General features: G+C 43.4%; 1 protein-coding gene across 1 annotated transcript in view; it reads right to left on the reverse strand.

Annotated features, from left to right (window-relative positions):
* Nucleotides 1-201: 201 nt before the first annotated feature.
* The window catches only part of GALM (galactose mutarotase), a 52,614-nt gene continuing 33,928 nt past the window's right edge, over nt 202-18,887 (reverse strand). The window contains exons 5-7 of the mRNA XM_001500603.5: nt 3,079-3,220; nt 2,006-2,180; nt 202-1,371 (exon numbers count right to left, since the gene is read on the reverse strand). Coding sequence (XP_001500653.2) covers nt 1,294-1,371; nt 2,006-2,180; nt 3,079-3,220 — 395 coding nt within the window. The 3' untranslated portion in view covers nt 202-1,293. The remainder of the gene's footprint in view (nt 1,372-2,005; nt 2,181-3,078; nt 3,221-18,887) is intronic.

Here is an 18,887-nt window from a genome sequence, read left to right on the forward strand (position 1 = left end):
AACAGTATCTTTGGTTTATTCTTCTGTCTTAAGAAAGAGGAAGTATGGGAAGCTCAATAGGCTGCCAGTAGCTTTCCTCTAGGAAGATGCTGGGGCTTGTATTGGAAAGCATAATAGATTCCAGAACATACCGTATACTTGGTCCATTTCCCAGAGGTCCATGCCTGATAGATTTAAAGATGAGTGAAGAAACTGGGAGTCTTCTGAAGGTGCAGATTTTGGTTTTATTTCAACTAATTGCTGGCATATAATAGTATAAGAAACATTAAAAACCACCAACCCAAACCCATCACTGATGATTCAATTGTTCAAAAAAGGAGGGAGCCCCAGCCTCATAACACGACATCTGCTCTGCGCGGAACATGCAATCCTCAGGTAAGGCCTCTCTCCTCACACCAACACAGCTCCTGCTTCCAAGGCTTCCTTTCTTCCCACACTTTGACTGGGTTGGGCTTTCTCAGTTAATCCCAAAGGCAGAGAATCAAAATTATAGATTCTTTCTGGATATTTTGATCTTGCATTTGAAGTCATCCCACCTCTAAGGCTCAGAGAGAGTTAAACTCAGACTAATGCTTATAAAAGTGAATCTGGGAGGAACGGCTGGCTACAACGGCGTAAAGGTCAGACCCCCCTTTGCCCATCAGTGACTCTGGCAGACTGAAGTAGAAGCAAAGAAGGGGACTTGAATTTGCATGACCTAACCTCAAGTCCTGGCTAAAACTTTTCCTAGCTGTGTGCCTTTAGGTGGGTCATTCACCCTCTCTAAGCCTCAGCTCCCTCACTTCTCAATCATTTACTACCTTATCAAGGCAGAGAGGTCCATCTGCCTGCATCTTGAATGAGCTAATGTGACCTTTAAAAACTCCAGAGTGTTACACAAGGGCAAGGTGGTTTGAGGTAGAAGAAGAGGAAAAAGAAAAGGAATGAGAGGAGAATCAAAGAAAGGAATGTGAAAAGTAGAAAAGAAAGGCGGGTGGAGAGATTGAGCCCACATAACACCGGGGGCCCAGGTACCACTTCTGGGCTAGGGTTGGGGCTTAGATGATGACATTGGTCATTGGATCCTCCTAAGTACACAGAGAATAGAGCTGGTCATCAGATCTAGCCTGGAGCTAGTTATTGGAAAAGGAAGTCAGTATTCAGATTGATTATCATGACAGCTACCATTTGTATGATTTTAATTCATCGGATCACTTTTAAAGCCTCTAATCTTCATATCATTTCTGGACAGGAGACAGGCTGCTGAAGAGGCTCCCAGCCTGGCCCCGGAGGACATCATGTCTTTACACTTCCTTAAGCCACAGAAAACTTAAACCAAGTGGTGTGGTCATACTCGTCACCAGGCCGCAGCAGCACAGGAGGGAAGTGGGGCTGTGAAGGGGAAAATAATACAGGTTACACCTTGCCAGCCCAGGGCGCCCCCTTAACCATTCAGGGTGGCTTCTAGACTGGTCTTTAGACCAGCTCTGTGAACCAGTTGCCAATGAGAGAAAACTGTTTATTATGGGTTTGCAACGAGATAAAGAACTTGAGCCAGAATGAAAATCCACTGCATCACTAAGCACATTTGGTCATAGCAAGATTCAAAGAAGGAAGCAGTGTGTTGATTTATGTTCTGGTGCAAGCTGCAAGTGTCTATGACCTTGGTGCTTTGAGGGGCATTACTCTAGGCAATATCTAGAAAAGACAGTTATGAGGAAGCAAATAGGACGAGAAGATACGGAAGATCATCTTAAAAGTGTGGTTGCAGAAAATGAGTAAATATTGATAAGGAGAAATATTAAACTGAATAAAGCCTTTGGAGGTACAAAATATAAGATTTTTTTTTAACATGTAAATATGATGTTAGTAACTTGGCTAAGTGTTTCCTGGGTTTATCACGATTTGGAGAAGAGAACACATGTGGACTTTTGACTCATACAGACCTGTCTTGAGTGTTGTGACCTCTGAATATAGTGTCACCTTGGACACAACACTACTCTGACAAGCTGGCCTGTGGCTTTACCTGATTGACCGCATCAGGCCAGTTCTGGGTCTCGAGGCAGAAACCGGAGTGCTTGGGATAGACTGCTCCACTCTTGCCCTTTAGTGTGCCATCAAGGAAGTTGCCCGTGTAAAACTGAACCCCGGGCTGGGTGGTGTACACTTCCAGTACCCGCCCGCTTCCAGCATGATGGACCCTGCAGATAAAGCCAAACCACATATAGGTCCAGGGCAGAAAAGCAGGTAGGGACAGGTAGAAGCTGGGAAGCAGCTTTGAGACAGGAATGAGACCCAGCCACAGAGCAAGGACGAGATATATGGAGGAGACAAAAGGAAGAGCATGATGGGAAATTCTCACAGCCTCATAGGTGAGGCATGAGAAGGTGGTTTTGAGGATCTTCAGTAGCAACTTCTCACTCTGATCTTGGCTTCTTTGGGGAAGAGCAAATCAAACTCACCCAGCCTAGTGTGTATATACACACACACACACACACACACACACACATACACAGTGGAATACTACTCAGCCAGAAAAAAAGACAAAGTCATCCCATTTGCGACAACATGGAAGGACCTGGAGGGAATTATGCTTAGCCAAATAAGCCAGACTGAGAAAGACAAACGCCAGATGATTTCACTCATGTGGAATATAAGCAAGCACGTGGACAAAGGAAACAGTTGAGTGGTTACCAGGGGAAGGGGAGTGAGGGGATGGGCACAGGGGGTGAAGGGGAGCACTTATGTGGTGACAGACAAGAAATAATGTACAACTAAATCTCACAATGATGTAAACTATTATGAACTCAAATAAAAATAAAATTTTAAAAAAAGGGCCTTAAAGAACAGGCAGAGATGAGAGAGGGAGCAAAGAGAGACGGGGTGCCAGGTAGGGACATAGGAATAATGGCATGGTGGGGGAGGGGGAGGTAAATTCTACAGAGCTCACCTGTGGGATAGGAGCTTTGAAGACATACGATGTGGTATTTGGTCCCTGTGGCATAGTAATTGGTCCTGATAATGACTAGAAGAGAAGCTCCTCAAATAGGAGTTTATACCTCTTCTTCCCTACACAGGCAGTAAGTGAAAAGGACCTACCGGGCACAAAAATGCTTTTCTTTGGATCTCTTCAGACAGAAATTGTGGTCAAAGCCACCGAGGTGAAACTCCTGTAGGTGTTTTCCAAGCTCCACTGGCTTCCTCAGGTCAAATGCAGTTCCTTGCACTGGAGCAACTTCTCCTGGTGGGAAGAGGCAGAAAAAAGGGTGATAAATGCCCAAATCAAATCTTTATATAAGTATCCTAAAGACCCACTGGCTCTACCCTCTCAGCCTTCATTTCAATTTGTAAGGGAGATGGGAGCCCAGATCCTAATAAGGAGAATGAATTATTGGATTTCCTTAATTGTAAGATGCCATTGATTGCAAGATGCAGTAGCTTTAACATTCAGAGTCATTCAAGTGTGAAAAAAGTACAGAAATCAAGGAAACCCATAATATCCATTAAGGGCTTAGTGGAATAAAGGGTGATGGTTGTCCTAACTATTGAGTCAATCACCTTCTTGACAGTTCTTGTTTTAGTGCTGAAATATCCCAGGGCTCATAACCAAGCATTAGCACCTGTGCAGTGGCTAAGCAGACACTAAAAATGTCCCTGGGAATGGAATACTACTCAGCCATAAAAAGGATAAAATTGTCCCATCCACAGTAACATGGATGGACCTTGAGGGTATTATGTTAAGTGAAATAAGCCAGATAGACAAAGACAATCTCTGTATGTCTCCACTTATATGTGGAAGTTGAACGTGTGGACAAAGAGAACAGATCAGTGGTTACCAGGGGAAAGAGAGAAGGCTGGAGAAGTGGGCACAAAGGGTGAAGTGGTGCATCTACAATATGACTGACAAATAATAATGTACAACTGAAATTTCACAAGATTGTAAACTATCATAACCTCAATAAAAAATAAAATAGAAAAAAATGTCCCTGAGATTAGTGATTCTCAAACCAATTGGGGCCATTATTAGTCAATAAGACACTGGCAACCACCTTTCCCCAATCACTTCCCTGATCAGCCTGAAGGCACACTCTAAACTGTAGTGGGGGCTATTAATAATAACACTGGGACAAATGAGATAACTGGGACTGTCCGGGGCAAACTGGGATGTATGGCCACTCTACAATCTGCCAATTTTGGATTCAATCCTTTGAATGAAAGTTTTGTGTCTCCAGGAGTGATTGATTCCTGAAGAAGTTGTAGTCGGCAAGCACTGCCTCGTTCCTGTGTGTAAGCCAGATTCCTCAAGCGCTACAAGCAGTACATTTGTTCTTATCAAGGCGGGACATCCTGAAGCCTCTTCACAATGATGTGGGTTGGTGGTCAGTCCTGAAGGAGGATACTGCAGTGTGGGGACCCTTAACTCTTAACAGACAAAGCACAGAGGAACCTGGACAGGAGCCCAGTCTTGGTGGTCATCACACAGCCAGTGCCCAGTTAACATTCCTTCGTGGTGCTACAGAACTCAATGGAGTTGGGACCAGAATGTTCTCAGAGCTCAACTGGTCCAAACTACTCATGTAACAGATGAGGAAACTGAGACCCACATAACTTGATATGATCAAACGACAACCTATGATATTGATATATGCTGTATTTCATCAATTTAAGACACTCATTTTTGTATTTTAAAATCTCTGAAAGCATGTCATGGTCTAACTGGTAGAGGTTTTTTTAATTCATGGGATGTTCAACAATGGTGAACTTTACAAATGATGGCATCTTACAGTTGATAAAATCTGTAAAAATAGTTTGCAACATTCTCTGCTCTATAAAACCACTGAACAAGTAATCAGGGCTTTGAGGGTGAAAAAAGAGGAATCAGGATTATTTTGTGTCATTTCTTTTTTCTAAAAAATGAACAAGTGGCTCTAAAGAAATGTGAAGAGACTCTGTGTGTGTGTGAGGAAGACTGGCCGTGAGCTGACATCTGTTGCCAATCTTCCTCCTTTTTTTGTTTCTCCCCAAAGCCCCAGTACATAGTTGTACATCCTAGTTGTCAGTCCTTCTAGTTCTTCTACGTGGGAGGCCACCACAGCATGGCTTGATGAGCGGTATGTCGGTCCGTGCCCGGGATCCAAACCAGCAAACCCCAGGCCATCGAAGCGGAGCGCATGAACTTAACCACTACACCACCGGGCCAGCCCCTGTGCGTCATTTCAACTGAAGATCCAAGAGAAAGAGAATTTCTCAGCACACAGTCCTCTAAATATGTCTGCCAAAAGGCTGTAATATGGGTTTTCCATTCTTCTGAAATAGTGTCATTTTGCTTTCTCACCTTTCATTCTCTTCCTAACTTTGAGGTCTGTTCTTCCCTAGATCCTAGGCTGAGCCATTTCAAACAGAGTATGCAAATATTTTGAATTTAGCTCAGTTAAGAAAGGCCAGATAATGTGAGGAAGTCTAGAGAGCAAACTGGTTACTTTACAGCACCATGTCAAAGCCAGAGCAATGGACAAGGAGCCATTCAGTCGTCACTCTTTTGCTCCATCAGCACTTATTAAACACCTACTGTATGCCAGGCACTCCGATGGGCAGGGACACTACATAGATGAAGGAGATTTGGAACCTGCCTTCTTAAGCTGCTTCAAGTCTGGAGGAAGGAGCAGACCTATAAATAGCTCATAATCACAGAATGTGAAGAGTGCTCCAGTAGAGGCATAGCTGTAAGAAAGAAGATAGGCAGTGTGACTGAGTTGGCTTAGATGTGGCAGACTGGGGAGATTCCATGGATGAAATTACAGAGGTTAAGCTGAGGCTTGAGGTGAGATCACACCAGGTTGAATGGGTGAGGAAGATTGAAGAATATTCAATGTGGAGGAAACAGCTTTGGTACAAGGTGATGGGGGTGTGTGTAGTAGGGCGGAATGCCTCAGATGAGGAAAGAAAGACATTAAGTAAAATTAGATTATGAAATCACTTCTCTGAGCCTGGGTTTTTCATCAGTACAATGAAGAAGCTGGACTAAATCACTGACTTTCAACCTCTACCCCACTTCCTGCAGAATTCTTTATTTCAGAGGGAATCTCTGGAGGAAGCTCAATACACACACACACACACACACACACATACATACATATATATATATTAAAATATTCACATACATACAGTATAAAATACACATATATAAAAGCCAGAGTGAAGCCATTACAGGCTCTGAGCAGCTCAGTTGGAAAATCCCAGGAACAGATGAGAGCTGGGGTACACCTCGCCCCCTCTAAAAGTATGGCCCACCTGGGAGCGAACAGCCCCCTGGTCCTAGGATCTTGCACCAAGTACAAAGAATCCCAGGTTCCCCGGCAGCAGGCGGAAACACTCTGGCCATTCTTTCTTTCTTTCTTTCTTTCTTTTTTTTTAAAGATTGGCACCTGAGCTAACATCTGTTGCCAATCTTTTTTTTTTTTAATTCTCCCCAAAGCCGCCCAGCACATAGTTGTATATTGTAGTTGTGAGTATCTCTGGTTGTGCTATGTGGGACGCTGCCTCAGCATGGCCTGACGAGCCGTGCCATGTCGGCGCCCAGGATCCGAACCAGTGGAACCCTGGGCCGCCAAAGCAGAGTGGGGAACACTTAACCACTCGGCCATGGGGCCAGCCCTCTGGCCATTCTTTTTTTTTTTTTGAGGAAGCTTAGCCCTGAGCTAACTACTGCCAATCCTCCTCTTTTTGCTGAGGAAGGCCAGCCCTGAGCTAACATCCATGCCCATCTTCCTCTACTTTATATGTGGCACGCCTACCACAGCATGGCGTGCCAAGTGGTGCCATGTCCGCTCCCGGGATCCAAACCAGCGAACCCCGGGCCACCGAGAAGCGGACGTGCGAACTTAACCACTGCACCACCAGGCCAGCACCTTCCCCCCTCCCCCCCCACACCCCCCTCCCCCACCCCCCACGGCCATTCTTTCTTGAGGGGGAAAGAGGATAGGGACTCTTTCAGAGCCTTACACGATGATACAGTTTGTCCCTTTAAAAGTTTTCTTGTTGTCCCAGAACCACATCATGTATTTTAAAGATAAATACAAATGTTAGGTAGTTAACATACTCTTTTAGGGTGAGAATTGCCTTTTCTTTTCATGAGGTCAAATGGAAATGTTTTACGAACTTGGTTTCTACTATTTTTAGGGGACAGATAATAGCATACAAAGTGGGGCCGAAATCTGAGGAGGCTAAGAAAAATCAGGAACTTGTCTTTATCATTAAAAGAAATAAGTAAAAGGAGAACTGACTTTTAGCCATTTAAAGCATTTAGTTCTGCTTTTGTGGGTTCCTAAAAACCGAGAGGAAACATGAATCTCCTATCTTTGGGCAAAAGAGGGTATCCTTAAACTCAGAGCTGCTGTTCAGGAATGCAGTCCTTCTGGCATGTGAGAACTGGGGTCTCTGAGTTCGCAGAGCTTTGAGGGGGCCTGGGGTGCCTGGGGTCCAGAGCGCCTGGAGGAGACGCTGAGGCCTGGCTGATCTCATCCTAGAGTCCGGTGCCCACTGTTCAACCAAGAAAATTTGAGAAGCACACAAAGAAATCCTTCTCATTTACCAGAGTCAGCATCAGGAAAAATTAACATTCTTTTTGAAAAGCTCCTTTAAAAGTATCTATTTCCTTTGCCTTGGTTCTACTTTTACAAAAAAGAATTTTTGACTAGGTAATCTTTGCACGTGTAACCAATTTAAAAGGGAACAAACATAAAAGGTATGAAATACTATATAGCAAAAAGAATTTCTCTCAGCTTTGTTCCCCACATGTCAGTTTCCTTCAACAGCACAACCACTGCTACCGGTCTCTCATGCACCCTTCCAGAAATATTACAAGGATAGCCAAGCAGCTGAGTGTACACCCACGTACACACACAAATACCCAGCCTGCTTCCACTGCGACCTGTTCACCCAATTTATCTTGAAGGTTGTTGCTAAATTTACTCCTAGGTATTTCATTGGACAACTCTATGTGCACTCATATTTTTCTCTGTTTTTTCTATGATAATCTGTCTAAAATTTCTTTTTGGAGGTCACAATTGCAAATTTATTTTTATTTTCCTAGAAAATTATCCATTTCATCTATATCACTCTCATATTTATTTGTAAAGAGTTGAGGAAAGAAATAATTTATGATCCTTTCAATTTCATTTGTCTGTGGTTATTTGCCTATGCTCATTTCTTTCTTCCTTTTTTCTTTTTGGTGAGGCGATTGGCCCTGAGCTAACATTTGTTGCCAATCTTCCTCTCTTTTTTTTCTTCCCAAAGCCCCCGTACATAGTTGTATATCACAGTTGTAGGTCATTCTAGTTCCCCTATGTGGGATGCCGCCACCCCATGGCTTGATGAGCGGTGCATTGGTCTGCGCCCAGGATCTGAACCTGTGAACCCTGGGCCACCAAAGTGGAGTGAACGAACTTAACCACTTGGTCACGGGGCCAGCCCCTGCCTATGCTGATTTCTAATTTTGTGTGTCGAATAGATTAGCTAATGCTTTATCTATTTTATTGGGGTTTTTTTCCTCCAATGAAGCAGCTCTTAGATTTATTTATTAGTACTACCTTGCCTCCTCTTTTCAAAATCATAATTTCTGCTTTAATTTTATTAATTTTTCTTTTGTTCTCTTGAGTTCATTCTTTTTCCAGTATCTTGCATTAGATGCCTAATTCATTTATTTTCACATTTTTTGAGTAATATAAGTATTTAGTGCTAAAATTTTCTTTTGAACAATACTTTATATCACATGTAGGAGTTCCCATTATATATAATTAGAATATTCCCATTTATTATATATTCCAATATATATTATGTATAAAAATTTCCATTATATAGAATATAATATATTATTTAGTTATTTTCTAGATATCCCTAGCTTTGAGGTTTGATTTCCTTTTTGATCCAAGAATTACTGAGAGAATTAAAACATTTCTAGGTCAATATTGGCTATATTACTTACATTTGTGAAACTGCTTGAGGTTTTTCTTAACGTCTTAGATATAGTCATTTTTTGTGAACGTCCGTTATGAATTGCATCCTTTATCATTATAAGGTGTCTTCCTTTATGTAATTTAATACTTTCTGTCCAGAAATCAGCCTTTACTGATGTTAAAATTGAGACCTGCTGATATTGTGGCTTTCATTTGCTTGGTTTGCTTTTTCAAAATTAATTAATTAATTAATGTAATTTTTAAATTTTTGGTGAGGAAGATTGGCCCTGAGCTAACATCTGTGCCCATCTTCCCCTATTTTATATGTGGGACACCTGCCACAGCATGGCTTGATAAGCGATGCATAGGTCCGCACGCAGGATCTGAACCAGCAAACCCCGGGCCGCTGATGCGGAGTGTGCAAACTTAACTACTGGGCTACCGGGCTGGCCCGGTTTGCTTCTGGATTCTCATATTTTCAAACTTTCTGAGTCACTTGGTTTGTACAAAGCATTCTGCTGGGCTTTGCTTTGTGGTTCAATTTGAGAGACTTTTTTAATAGGGGCGTTTTATGGCATTAATGTGACATGTTCTAAGTGTTCTTAGTTCTGTCATTATATTTTATGGTATGCTTTCTGTGTTTATGAATTCTAGTTGTTGCTTTTTTAAAAAAAAATCCTTTACTATATGGTCTGTGTGTGTATATGTTTCTGATAATTTAGAAAGTCTGTGTTTTTATTTTAGTGGTTACATCTCTTTATAAGTAACTTCAATATAATATACTTAATTCTCTATTTCTTAGGCAGAATCTGCTGAGCTTTTCCTTCCTCCCTTTTTCTCCTTCCTCTTTGCTTCCTGAGTTGGGTTTCTCATGCTTTCCACTATAAGTCTTCTAATAAAGGCACTTTGTTTCCCGGTAGATGGTGCTAGAGACACAAGATAAACAGCTTGCTTTATAAACATCCACCTCTGCCGAGTTCTGAGTCAGTCCTCTAAACCCTGATCAGTTCTAGGAGAATAGCTGAACTTTTTGGATCTCAAAGGCCAAAGGCCAAATCCAGGATAGCAGTGACCCACCCAGGTGCTATTGTCCTGTGAAGTCTGCAGTGACCAACCACCTCTCACATTGACTTCAAAAAAGCCAACAACGTGTCCTTATGAAATCATTTGACTGGGAAAAAGAAGCAGCTACTCTCATGGCTCACAAAGATTTTAATCTTACTGACCCTACTCTGAGCGGTAACTTACATTATGCTTTCTTCCCTAACCTTATATGGTGTTCACAATATTTAGTTTTTCCTTAAAGCCATACTTGACTCAAAACCTAACTCTCAGCAAAGTCCCAATGTGATTGCCCAGGTCAGTCAAGATTACTTATTTCTCTTGACTTTAAGGGAAAAAAAAGTCATGGAATTTTCATGACGGAAGGACTCAGAACATGTTTCAGGTCTGTTTACCTGATATTGAGCAATCTACAAATCAGTGTTTACTTTAGCTTTTCTCTCTGTAAAATGAAGCTGCTATTATTTTCTGCCTTACACGTTACATGGAAATATTTGATAAATGATATGCTTGAACATTTTCAGGAGGACAGCATAAATAAAAGGGCCAAATTTCGGGCTAACATATATAACATAAAGCAGAGCCTAGAAAGGATAAGACCTCAAGAATGGCAGAGAAGCTCTGCTTAAAAATTAGAAACTTGGGATAATTCTAAAATGAGATTTTTGCTAAATGAGAAGAAAAAAAACAAAAGGTTCCAGTCTATCTTTTCCAGCCTCATATCCTGACATACTCCCTCATGTGCCTAATGGCCAGGCATCTGAAAAACTTGGAATTTGTCCCCCAGATTCATCATTACTTTGAGTTCTTTCTCATAACTGGAATCTTTTCTGTGCCCCCTACCCTCATCGCACTCTGGCAAAGTCCATTGATCATTTAAGAAAACTTACTCTCTAACACCATTTTCTCTGTGAAAGACTATAATCTCTGCAGGTAGAGCTAACCCCCTTTTCTACTTTGCTCCCATCGCATTTTGAACATACCTTCCCCCAAACATTCATCAGATTATGGTATAATTACAGAATTATATCAAGCTCTTTGTAAGGAGTGTGAGCTCCGGGAGGACAGTGATTGTGTCCTATTTCTGTTTGTCCCCTTTGGGCATGAAGCACAGCCTTTACTGGATTAAAAACTGATGAATGGGGGCTGGCCTGGTGGCACAGCAGTTAGGTTCGCATGCTCTGCTTCAGCAGCCCGGGGTTCGCCGGTTCAGATCCCGGGTGCGGACATGGCACCACTTGGCAAGCCATGCTATGGCAGGCGTCCCACTATAAAGTAGAGGAAGATGGGCACAGATGTTAGCTCAGGGCCAGTCTTCCTCAGTAAAAAAGAGGAGGGTTGGGAGCAGATGTTAGCTCAGGGCTAATCTTCCTAAAAAAACAAAAAGCAAAAAAAACCCCTGAGAATGAAGTAGAGGCAGAGAAAACAGGGACAACTGTGAATGTTACAGCATCCTGTGCCAAAGTCGGCATGAAAGATCTAGAAAGGACCTTAAGAATGACCTCATCCAGTTCCTTATTTTGCAGATGATGAGGTTGGGACCCAGACAGCTGAAGGGACTTGCCCAACACAGGTGATGCATCTCCATAGTGTCAAAGTCTCCAGGCCCCTACTCGGGCACTTTCCACCTCACCCTGGAGTGACTCGGTTACAGCCCCTTCCACCCCCAACCTCCTGAGTGTTCTTGATTTTTCTAAGAATTTGGGAAATGAACGTGCAGTTCTAATTTTGGTGTATCTGCATATGTGAGTTTGTGCTTTGGTGCTAAGAATAGAATATGTCAGAAGAGCTCTCTCAGCAATGCTGAGTGTACAGAAAATGAAGCGGAAATGGAAAGGGTGCCCTCAGAGAGGATGTCACATTACCAGACTTTGGTTTTGAAGCCACCAGAAAGCGGGGGCATCAGCAGAGAAAAGCTGTTTTTTGAAGAGGGTTTCTCATTCTCCTGAAGGTTGGCTGGGTATGCTTTTAAGTTCTGAGCAGCAATGCCTGTCAGATGGTGGGCTCTGACCCAAAGATGTGGGGTTACAGCTCTGGGGTAGGGGAGCAGCTTGAGGCAGGATTTCTGATCCCCCTTTCAGGGAAAGTCTGACTGCAGGCACTGTTAAGGACCCACTTGAGGTTACTGTCATAAATTTGGAGTAAGACCAATAGTTATTTGGTGGCAGCTGTGGAGGGTGTGGGGGTTTGGATTAATCAGGGTTGGGTTTTGTTAGGAGAATGCAAAGAAGGAGAGGCGCAAGGGAGCTGAGAGCATATACAAAGGGGTGATTCTAGTGATGGACTTCTGATCTAAGTTGGGGGGAGGAGTGAGGTCACAGGGAGGTGAGGGACAGTGAAAGGGTGGTAGCATCAAGAGACTATAGGTTCTTGTGGCACTGAAGAATTACTGGAGCTGAAGTAGACATTTTAAATAGTGATCATAGATGGCTGCAATAAGAGGTAATGACAAAGTCAAGGGTATCACCCAATGACTACGGGAGTGAGTAGCTGAGAAGTTTGGGGGACAAGATCATTGGAAGAGAGGATGTCAAGAACTGAAGAGGTCAGGGTATTGTCAATATGGATAATGAAATAATCAAGAATTATGACAAGAGTGGTGCTGGAGTGACAGTGAGCTAGGAACAAGGTGAAATCTATAGATGACCTCAACAAAGAGGATCATGTGGGTGTCACCCTCGCAACTACAGCTGCCTCATTCTTGCAAGAAGATGATGTAGACCTGATAATTGGCAATAGGACACTCTAACATTCCAGATTCTGTCACAAGGCGTTAACTCTTTCTCTTTCTATTTGCATTCCTGACAGAGTTATAATTACCTGCCCTCTGGCAGTAGAGAAAAAACTCACTGCCTTCATGAAATCCATATGCCTTGATTCATCTCTCTTATCTCATATAAGGGATTCTTATACATATTCTATTACGTAGTCTTTGGCCTTTTCCCCATGACAGCTTGTGGCAGATTGCATTTTTCAAAGATGGCCACAACCAGTATGTATCCCATTCCACAGGCTCTACTTACAATGTGCCGTTGACACACTTTTACTGAGAGCTGGAGTCTTTTTTCCCTTCCTTAAACCTGGATGGGTTTTTGTAACTGCCTCAACCAATAGAGAGTGGCACAAGTGATGCTATGTGATTTCTGAGGCCAGGTTATAAACACGAAGTGGCTTTAGCCTGGCCCTCTCTCAGGACGTTTGCCCTTGGAACCTAGCCACCATATTATAAGGAAGCTCAAGTCACATCAAAAGGCCATGTGTGGGGTGTTCTGGCTGACAGCCCCAAATGGCCCTCAACCAATAGCATCAACTACCAGTCAGGCGAGAGAATGAGCCTGCCAATGATTCCGGCCCCTGCTCTAATCTTCCAGCACATGCCCTAGACATCATATGCAGAGACAAGATATGCCCTATCTAAATTCCTGACCACAGAAACAATGAGAGATAATAAAAGAAGTGTTGGAGTAATTTATTTTGTAGCAACAGATAACTAGTATACTGCCAGGATGTTTTCACCTCTTGGCAGTTGACTTGACAAGTCTTGAGAGAAGATTAATGTGCCCTTCTCCCCTTTTTTTTACATAGTCAGAAGTGCCTTTAAATGATTCTACCTTAAGAACACTAATCCTTGCAATTACTTTTGGATGGGGAAAAAACAAATTCAAATTTGTTAGTTGACTTATTTTTTGAGCATCTTTTATGTATCAGGCATTAAAGTGATCTCAGGAGCCTAGAATCTGGTGAAAGAGACAGACAAAAAAAATAAAAACTTACAGGAGAGTGTGACAAATTCAATGAGAGTGGCATTCAAAAGGCTCTGGTGGAGCAAGGAGAAGCAGCACCTAATGTAGCCACGGGGGTCAGGAAAGGTTTTCCAGAGGTGGTGATGGAAGCCTAACCTTGAAGGATAAGCCAGGATTGGCTAACTGGACAAGGCGCAGGACAGAACAAGCACAGGAATGGACTCCTGTCACCTGTGAAGTTGTACTTGGGGTGCTGACAAGTTGCATTTATATTACTCCTATCTATGGCTCCTAGCTCTGACTTAATTTGGGGGGATTTAAGAAATGGAGTAGAAGGTGAAGGAGTCCTTGTGAACTCCTGATCAAACACTTGACTACAGTGAAATGGTTTTTTGTAACATCTGGGCATGAACACTCTCGGTATCTAACTGAGAAAATTCACCTGGGGTGAATTTTAATTCAATGCTTTTAATTTCCCATCAACTTAAATAGCTCTTTTCTCTGCCTGGTGGCCCTAGTGCCTGACTCTCTGAGAAGATGAACAGATGGTCACTGCACGAGTCGCTGGATCTCCACATTCACTCATTTTTAGCCCCTTCCTTCCTGGCAGGTCCCCTTTCTATCTCATCTTCACACAACCCAATAACACAAGAGCAGGAATAAAATCACAGGCCTGTCAGACAGTCCTCAGCACAGGTAGGTCCTGTTTATAACTAAAATTATTTTGAGAAAAGTCAAAAGAAAAAAACGGAAAAGAAAATCTGGCATAGACTTTCTAGAAGAATTTGGGGAGGGTGGGAAGAAATTTTCTCCAATAATTTTTTCTCTCTTGAAAAAGAAATGCTCAAAGAAATAGTAAGTAGGTTATTTGAAAATTATTTTCTATGATTTGTCCTATATGTTGATTTATAAATCTATGTAAGACATTGGAGTTAGACTAACTGACCTTGGGTAGGTTTCCATGCCTCTGTAAGATTCAATTTCCTCATTTATAACATGGAGCTAAAGTTGGTATCTACTTACTACAGATATTGTGAGGTTTAATTGAGAGAATGATATGAAGGAGACCCTCTCTTCAGGCCCGTACCTGGCACATAGTTAGTGCTCTCCCTCTCTTTCTCTGTTACACACACACACATACACACACACTCCAGAAATAGAGAGAGCAGAGAGAACATCTACTGGCAGATTCCTCCTATAGCAATGCAGCAAAGGCTTTGCATAATCCACCAGGGCCTCCTTCTGGACTCCATATTCACGATTCATCCATATTCTTGCAGCTCATACAACAAACTAACATGTGAAAGGCACAGAAGCTTGTCTTAATCTGAGCAAATCACCAGCTTTCAGAAATTGCAGGAAATGAAGCATCAGAAAAAGTGGAAATTGCCACTAATGACAGCTGAGAAAATGGGGCTGATTAGGCAAACTGTGTCCCCTGGGTTGCAGTGGATATCAGGAGTCATGATCACTAATTACTGTTATCAGCCTCCCAGGGGGGTCCTGCTCACCTGTTTGGCAGTCAAACTCAATAGCTATTAGAATAAATTTTAGAGTCAGGCAGGCCTGGATTTCAATCCTGGCTTTCTTTGCTGTAAAAACTTGTGAAGGTTGCTTAGCTTCTCTGAACCTTGCTTTCCTCATCTGTAAAATGGTGATAACAAGAGTATCTACCTCATCGGATTATGAAAAGTAAACAAGATAAGGCATGTAAAGTGCTTAGCACCCTACCCAGTCTGTAGGAAGTACTGAGTGGTATAGCTGTTACTATGGACAGTAGCTGAGGGCGATAACAGCATAGACTTTGGAGTTAGGGAAACTTGGCTCCAAATCTTGACTCCACCAACTACTTACCTGTTTAACTTTGTGCAAGTTACTCGCCGTCTCCAAATGTCTCTTTCTGCAACTGATGCCTAACCGAAGCATAACACCTATCTCAAAGGGTAGTTCAAGGAGCTAATGCAGGTATGTGCCTGGCTCAGTGTCTGGTACATATTAAAACACTCAGTAAATGGTGGTGATGATGATGATGATAATGGTAATCATTATAGTTAATACTTACAAAGCTCTTACTAAATGCCAGGAACTGTTCTGAGCACTTTACATGTCTTATCTCATTGAATCTTTACAACCAATGCGGTAGGTCCAATGATTATCTCCACTTTACAGATGAGGTCTGCAGAGGTTAAATAAATTATGCAAGATCACAGAGGTGGTCACAATTTAAACCTAAGCAGTCAGGATTTAACTCCATGCCTTGAACTACTGTGTTTTCCTGATGATAATGTGTCAAAATGAGCACTTTTAAACAGCCGTTCAAGGTCATACCACAGACTCATTTCACCAAGGTCAGAGGCATTTTCCATTTCTTGCTGGAACTCCTTCGCCCGCCCCCATCAGCTTTCATGGCACCCTGGGGTGCCCGCTGCCCAAGAGCAGGCGCAGTACTAGGGCTGGATGTTGATCTTGGGAACCAAGACCGCCTTCCACAAATCCTCCTGGATCCACCCGATTCAGTCTGTCAATGGCTGCTAACTGTTCTAGCGTGAGAGGGACAGCCGTTCTGCCTGACCACACAGACAGACAGTATTCGGGGTTTGCTTGATGATTTCAAAAGGGGAACGTGTTGGGCAGAAGAATTTTCCTGCATGCTTGTTTTGCTGCTTCACAGCAGCTCTGGCAGGCTCCAGCGACAATGGGGTGATTAGGGAGCCCAGGCTCATGGTAGACAGGTGGTTGACATCCTGACACCATGAAAAGGATGGTAATTGAACAGAGTTAAATTACGTTAATGGCCCAGGGACAGAGAAGAGAACCAGTAAAGAGAGAGGGGAGAAATCAGTCCAGACCTGCTGGTCAGTTGGCACAGTGGCAGTGCCAAGAATGGCTTCATGTGGGAGATTTAGCTCCTCTGATCTCCATCAGTGTGCTCCCTTCTCGCAAATCACCACAAATAAACATACAATCTAAGTTTCAAGGTGCACTCCAGTCTCCCGTCTAGTGAGACTGCTGCCCCAAGCTCCTCCTACACAGAAATGTTGGCCCCTTACAGCTGCCCAGCCTCCTGTGGTTTACTTGGAACATAGAAGGCCTGTGTTTGTACCAAGAGTTGGAGGCAGGGAACCTTGAAATGCAGGGCCAGCCTCCTAGAGGTCAGTAGCCACAGGACAGGGTCGTTCTCCTCTCTGGGGTGTGTGTTATGCAGACCACAGAGGGTCAGTTTCACAAACTACCAATTTAGGAACTGCTCTCTGTGCTGTGAAGAATTCTGGAATGGAGACCTGAAAGGGAGGAGGAAGCACGCTCACCAGGAGCCAAATACAGACATATTTAAGGACAAATCATTCCCAGGCCACCCGCTAGGCTTCTCTGACTGGGTTACAAGGCTGATGGCTCAGGGAGCATCTGGGCTTCACCGAGCAGAATCTGTAGGAAGCTGTCAAGTGGCCTCAGATCTGCAGATATCTAGATGTAACTCTAGAAGGTACTCTTCTCAAACTAGGACAGGCAGCATGACGCTCGGAGGCAGATTCACTTGGGATGACAGAACCAGGAATCCAAAAGACGGTGCCAAGTCAAGTAAAGCAGTGATCACAAGATGAAATTTGTGAATAACAGCAAGAAATACGGTCCTGCACTTGTGTCCAAAAAAAACCTCAACACCAAAAACCCAAGGGATGCCGCCTAGGTTGAGACTCTAACTCTAAGCCTAGGCACAAAATATAACCCTTTGAGGTTCCATTTCCTCACCTGTAAAATTGGGATGCCATAGCCCTTACCTCACGAAGTTGTCGTGAGGATTAAAACAGTTACTATAGGTCAAGTGCTTAGCACAATGATGATGATGATGGTGATCACGATGGTGGTAGCTAACAATGAGGTGGTTCTTCGTAGAGTGCGTCACACCCAGCAGGCTGGTTCCAGAGCCTGTGTTCTTAAGCATCGTGTTATACCAATTCTCATAAATGTTAAATCTAATTACTACAATTATTACCAACTAGGGAGATGTAGCTGAGCCACAGCATGTGTGAAAATAACTTTAAGGATGTGGTTGGCAGTAAGTTCAATAAGAGTCCGGTAAAGAGAGTAATGAGGTGGTGACAGTTTTCGGTTACTTTTTGCAGCACGGGCATCACAGATGGAGAGGCCTAAAGACAACAGAAGCAGGATCAGAGGAGAATGACCAGAATAGCCAACACACAGCATAAGAAGAACAGCTGACGACCTGGGGATATTCTGCCTGAAGGAGAAATGACTCAGGGGTGACATAGCTGTCTTCTAAACATTGAGCCTGCTCCGTAGGGACCCAAGAACTAGGCCAAGTGGGGGTCAGCTCTAGGAAGCTGGATTTCAGTTCAATATCAAGAAGGCCTTTGTGACGTGCTGGCCCAGGATGGACAGTGAACATCCTGTCCCCGAGGCACCTGAGTGCCAGAGGAGCCCACAATCCCGGGATTCGAATACTAGACAGGTGGGCGGTGGTTGCAGAAGATAAGGTCCTTTCCAACTGTGACATCCAGGGCTGTGGGTCCATTGGCTCACATGACAAACCTAACGAAGCAGGTTGTTCCCTTTAGGGACACACTGCGATATCTGGTTATTTCTCTCCTCTCTCTTTTTTAAAGCAAGTTTTTAGCTTGTCTTATCTAGGGAGGCCATTGGCTGAGAGCAGCTCTTTGCAGAATGACCTGTCGAGAACAGCTTGTGATAAGAGAGGCTCAGGCTCGGGAGTGTGAAGTGTTGGAGCGGGAGGGGAAGAAAGGTAGCTAAGGAGGCAGAAGGTAGGATACAGGACTCTTGGGGAGTGGAGGAAATGGGGAGAAATAGATGTCAAAAAGGGAAAAAGCGACAAAGGTCACTTGAGGCTACATGGTATTTTCTAGAGCCTTTTAAATAGCTACTCAAAGCGTGAAGCCAAGACCATCAGCACCAGCATCACCGGGGGCTTGTTAGACACGTGGACCCAGAGGCTTCACCCCAGACCCACTGAGTCAGAATCTGCATATTAACAAGTTCCCCAGGAGATCTGTGTGCGTATTAACAGTGAAAGGCACTGAAGTGGAGATCATCTAAGGGAGACCAGGCTCAGATGTGCTGTGCATTCATCTCAGAAACAAGGTTGGAGAGGAACCTGGGGCAGTAGGAAGGG

Source organism: Equus caballus, chromosome 15, assembly GCF_041296265.1.
Source record: "Equus caballus isolate H_3958 breed thoroughbred chromosome 15, TB-T2T, whole genome shotgun sequence".
NCBI lineage: Eukaryota > Metazoa > Chordata > Mammalia > Perissodactyla > Equidae > Equus > Equus caballus.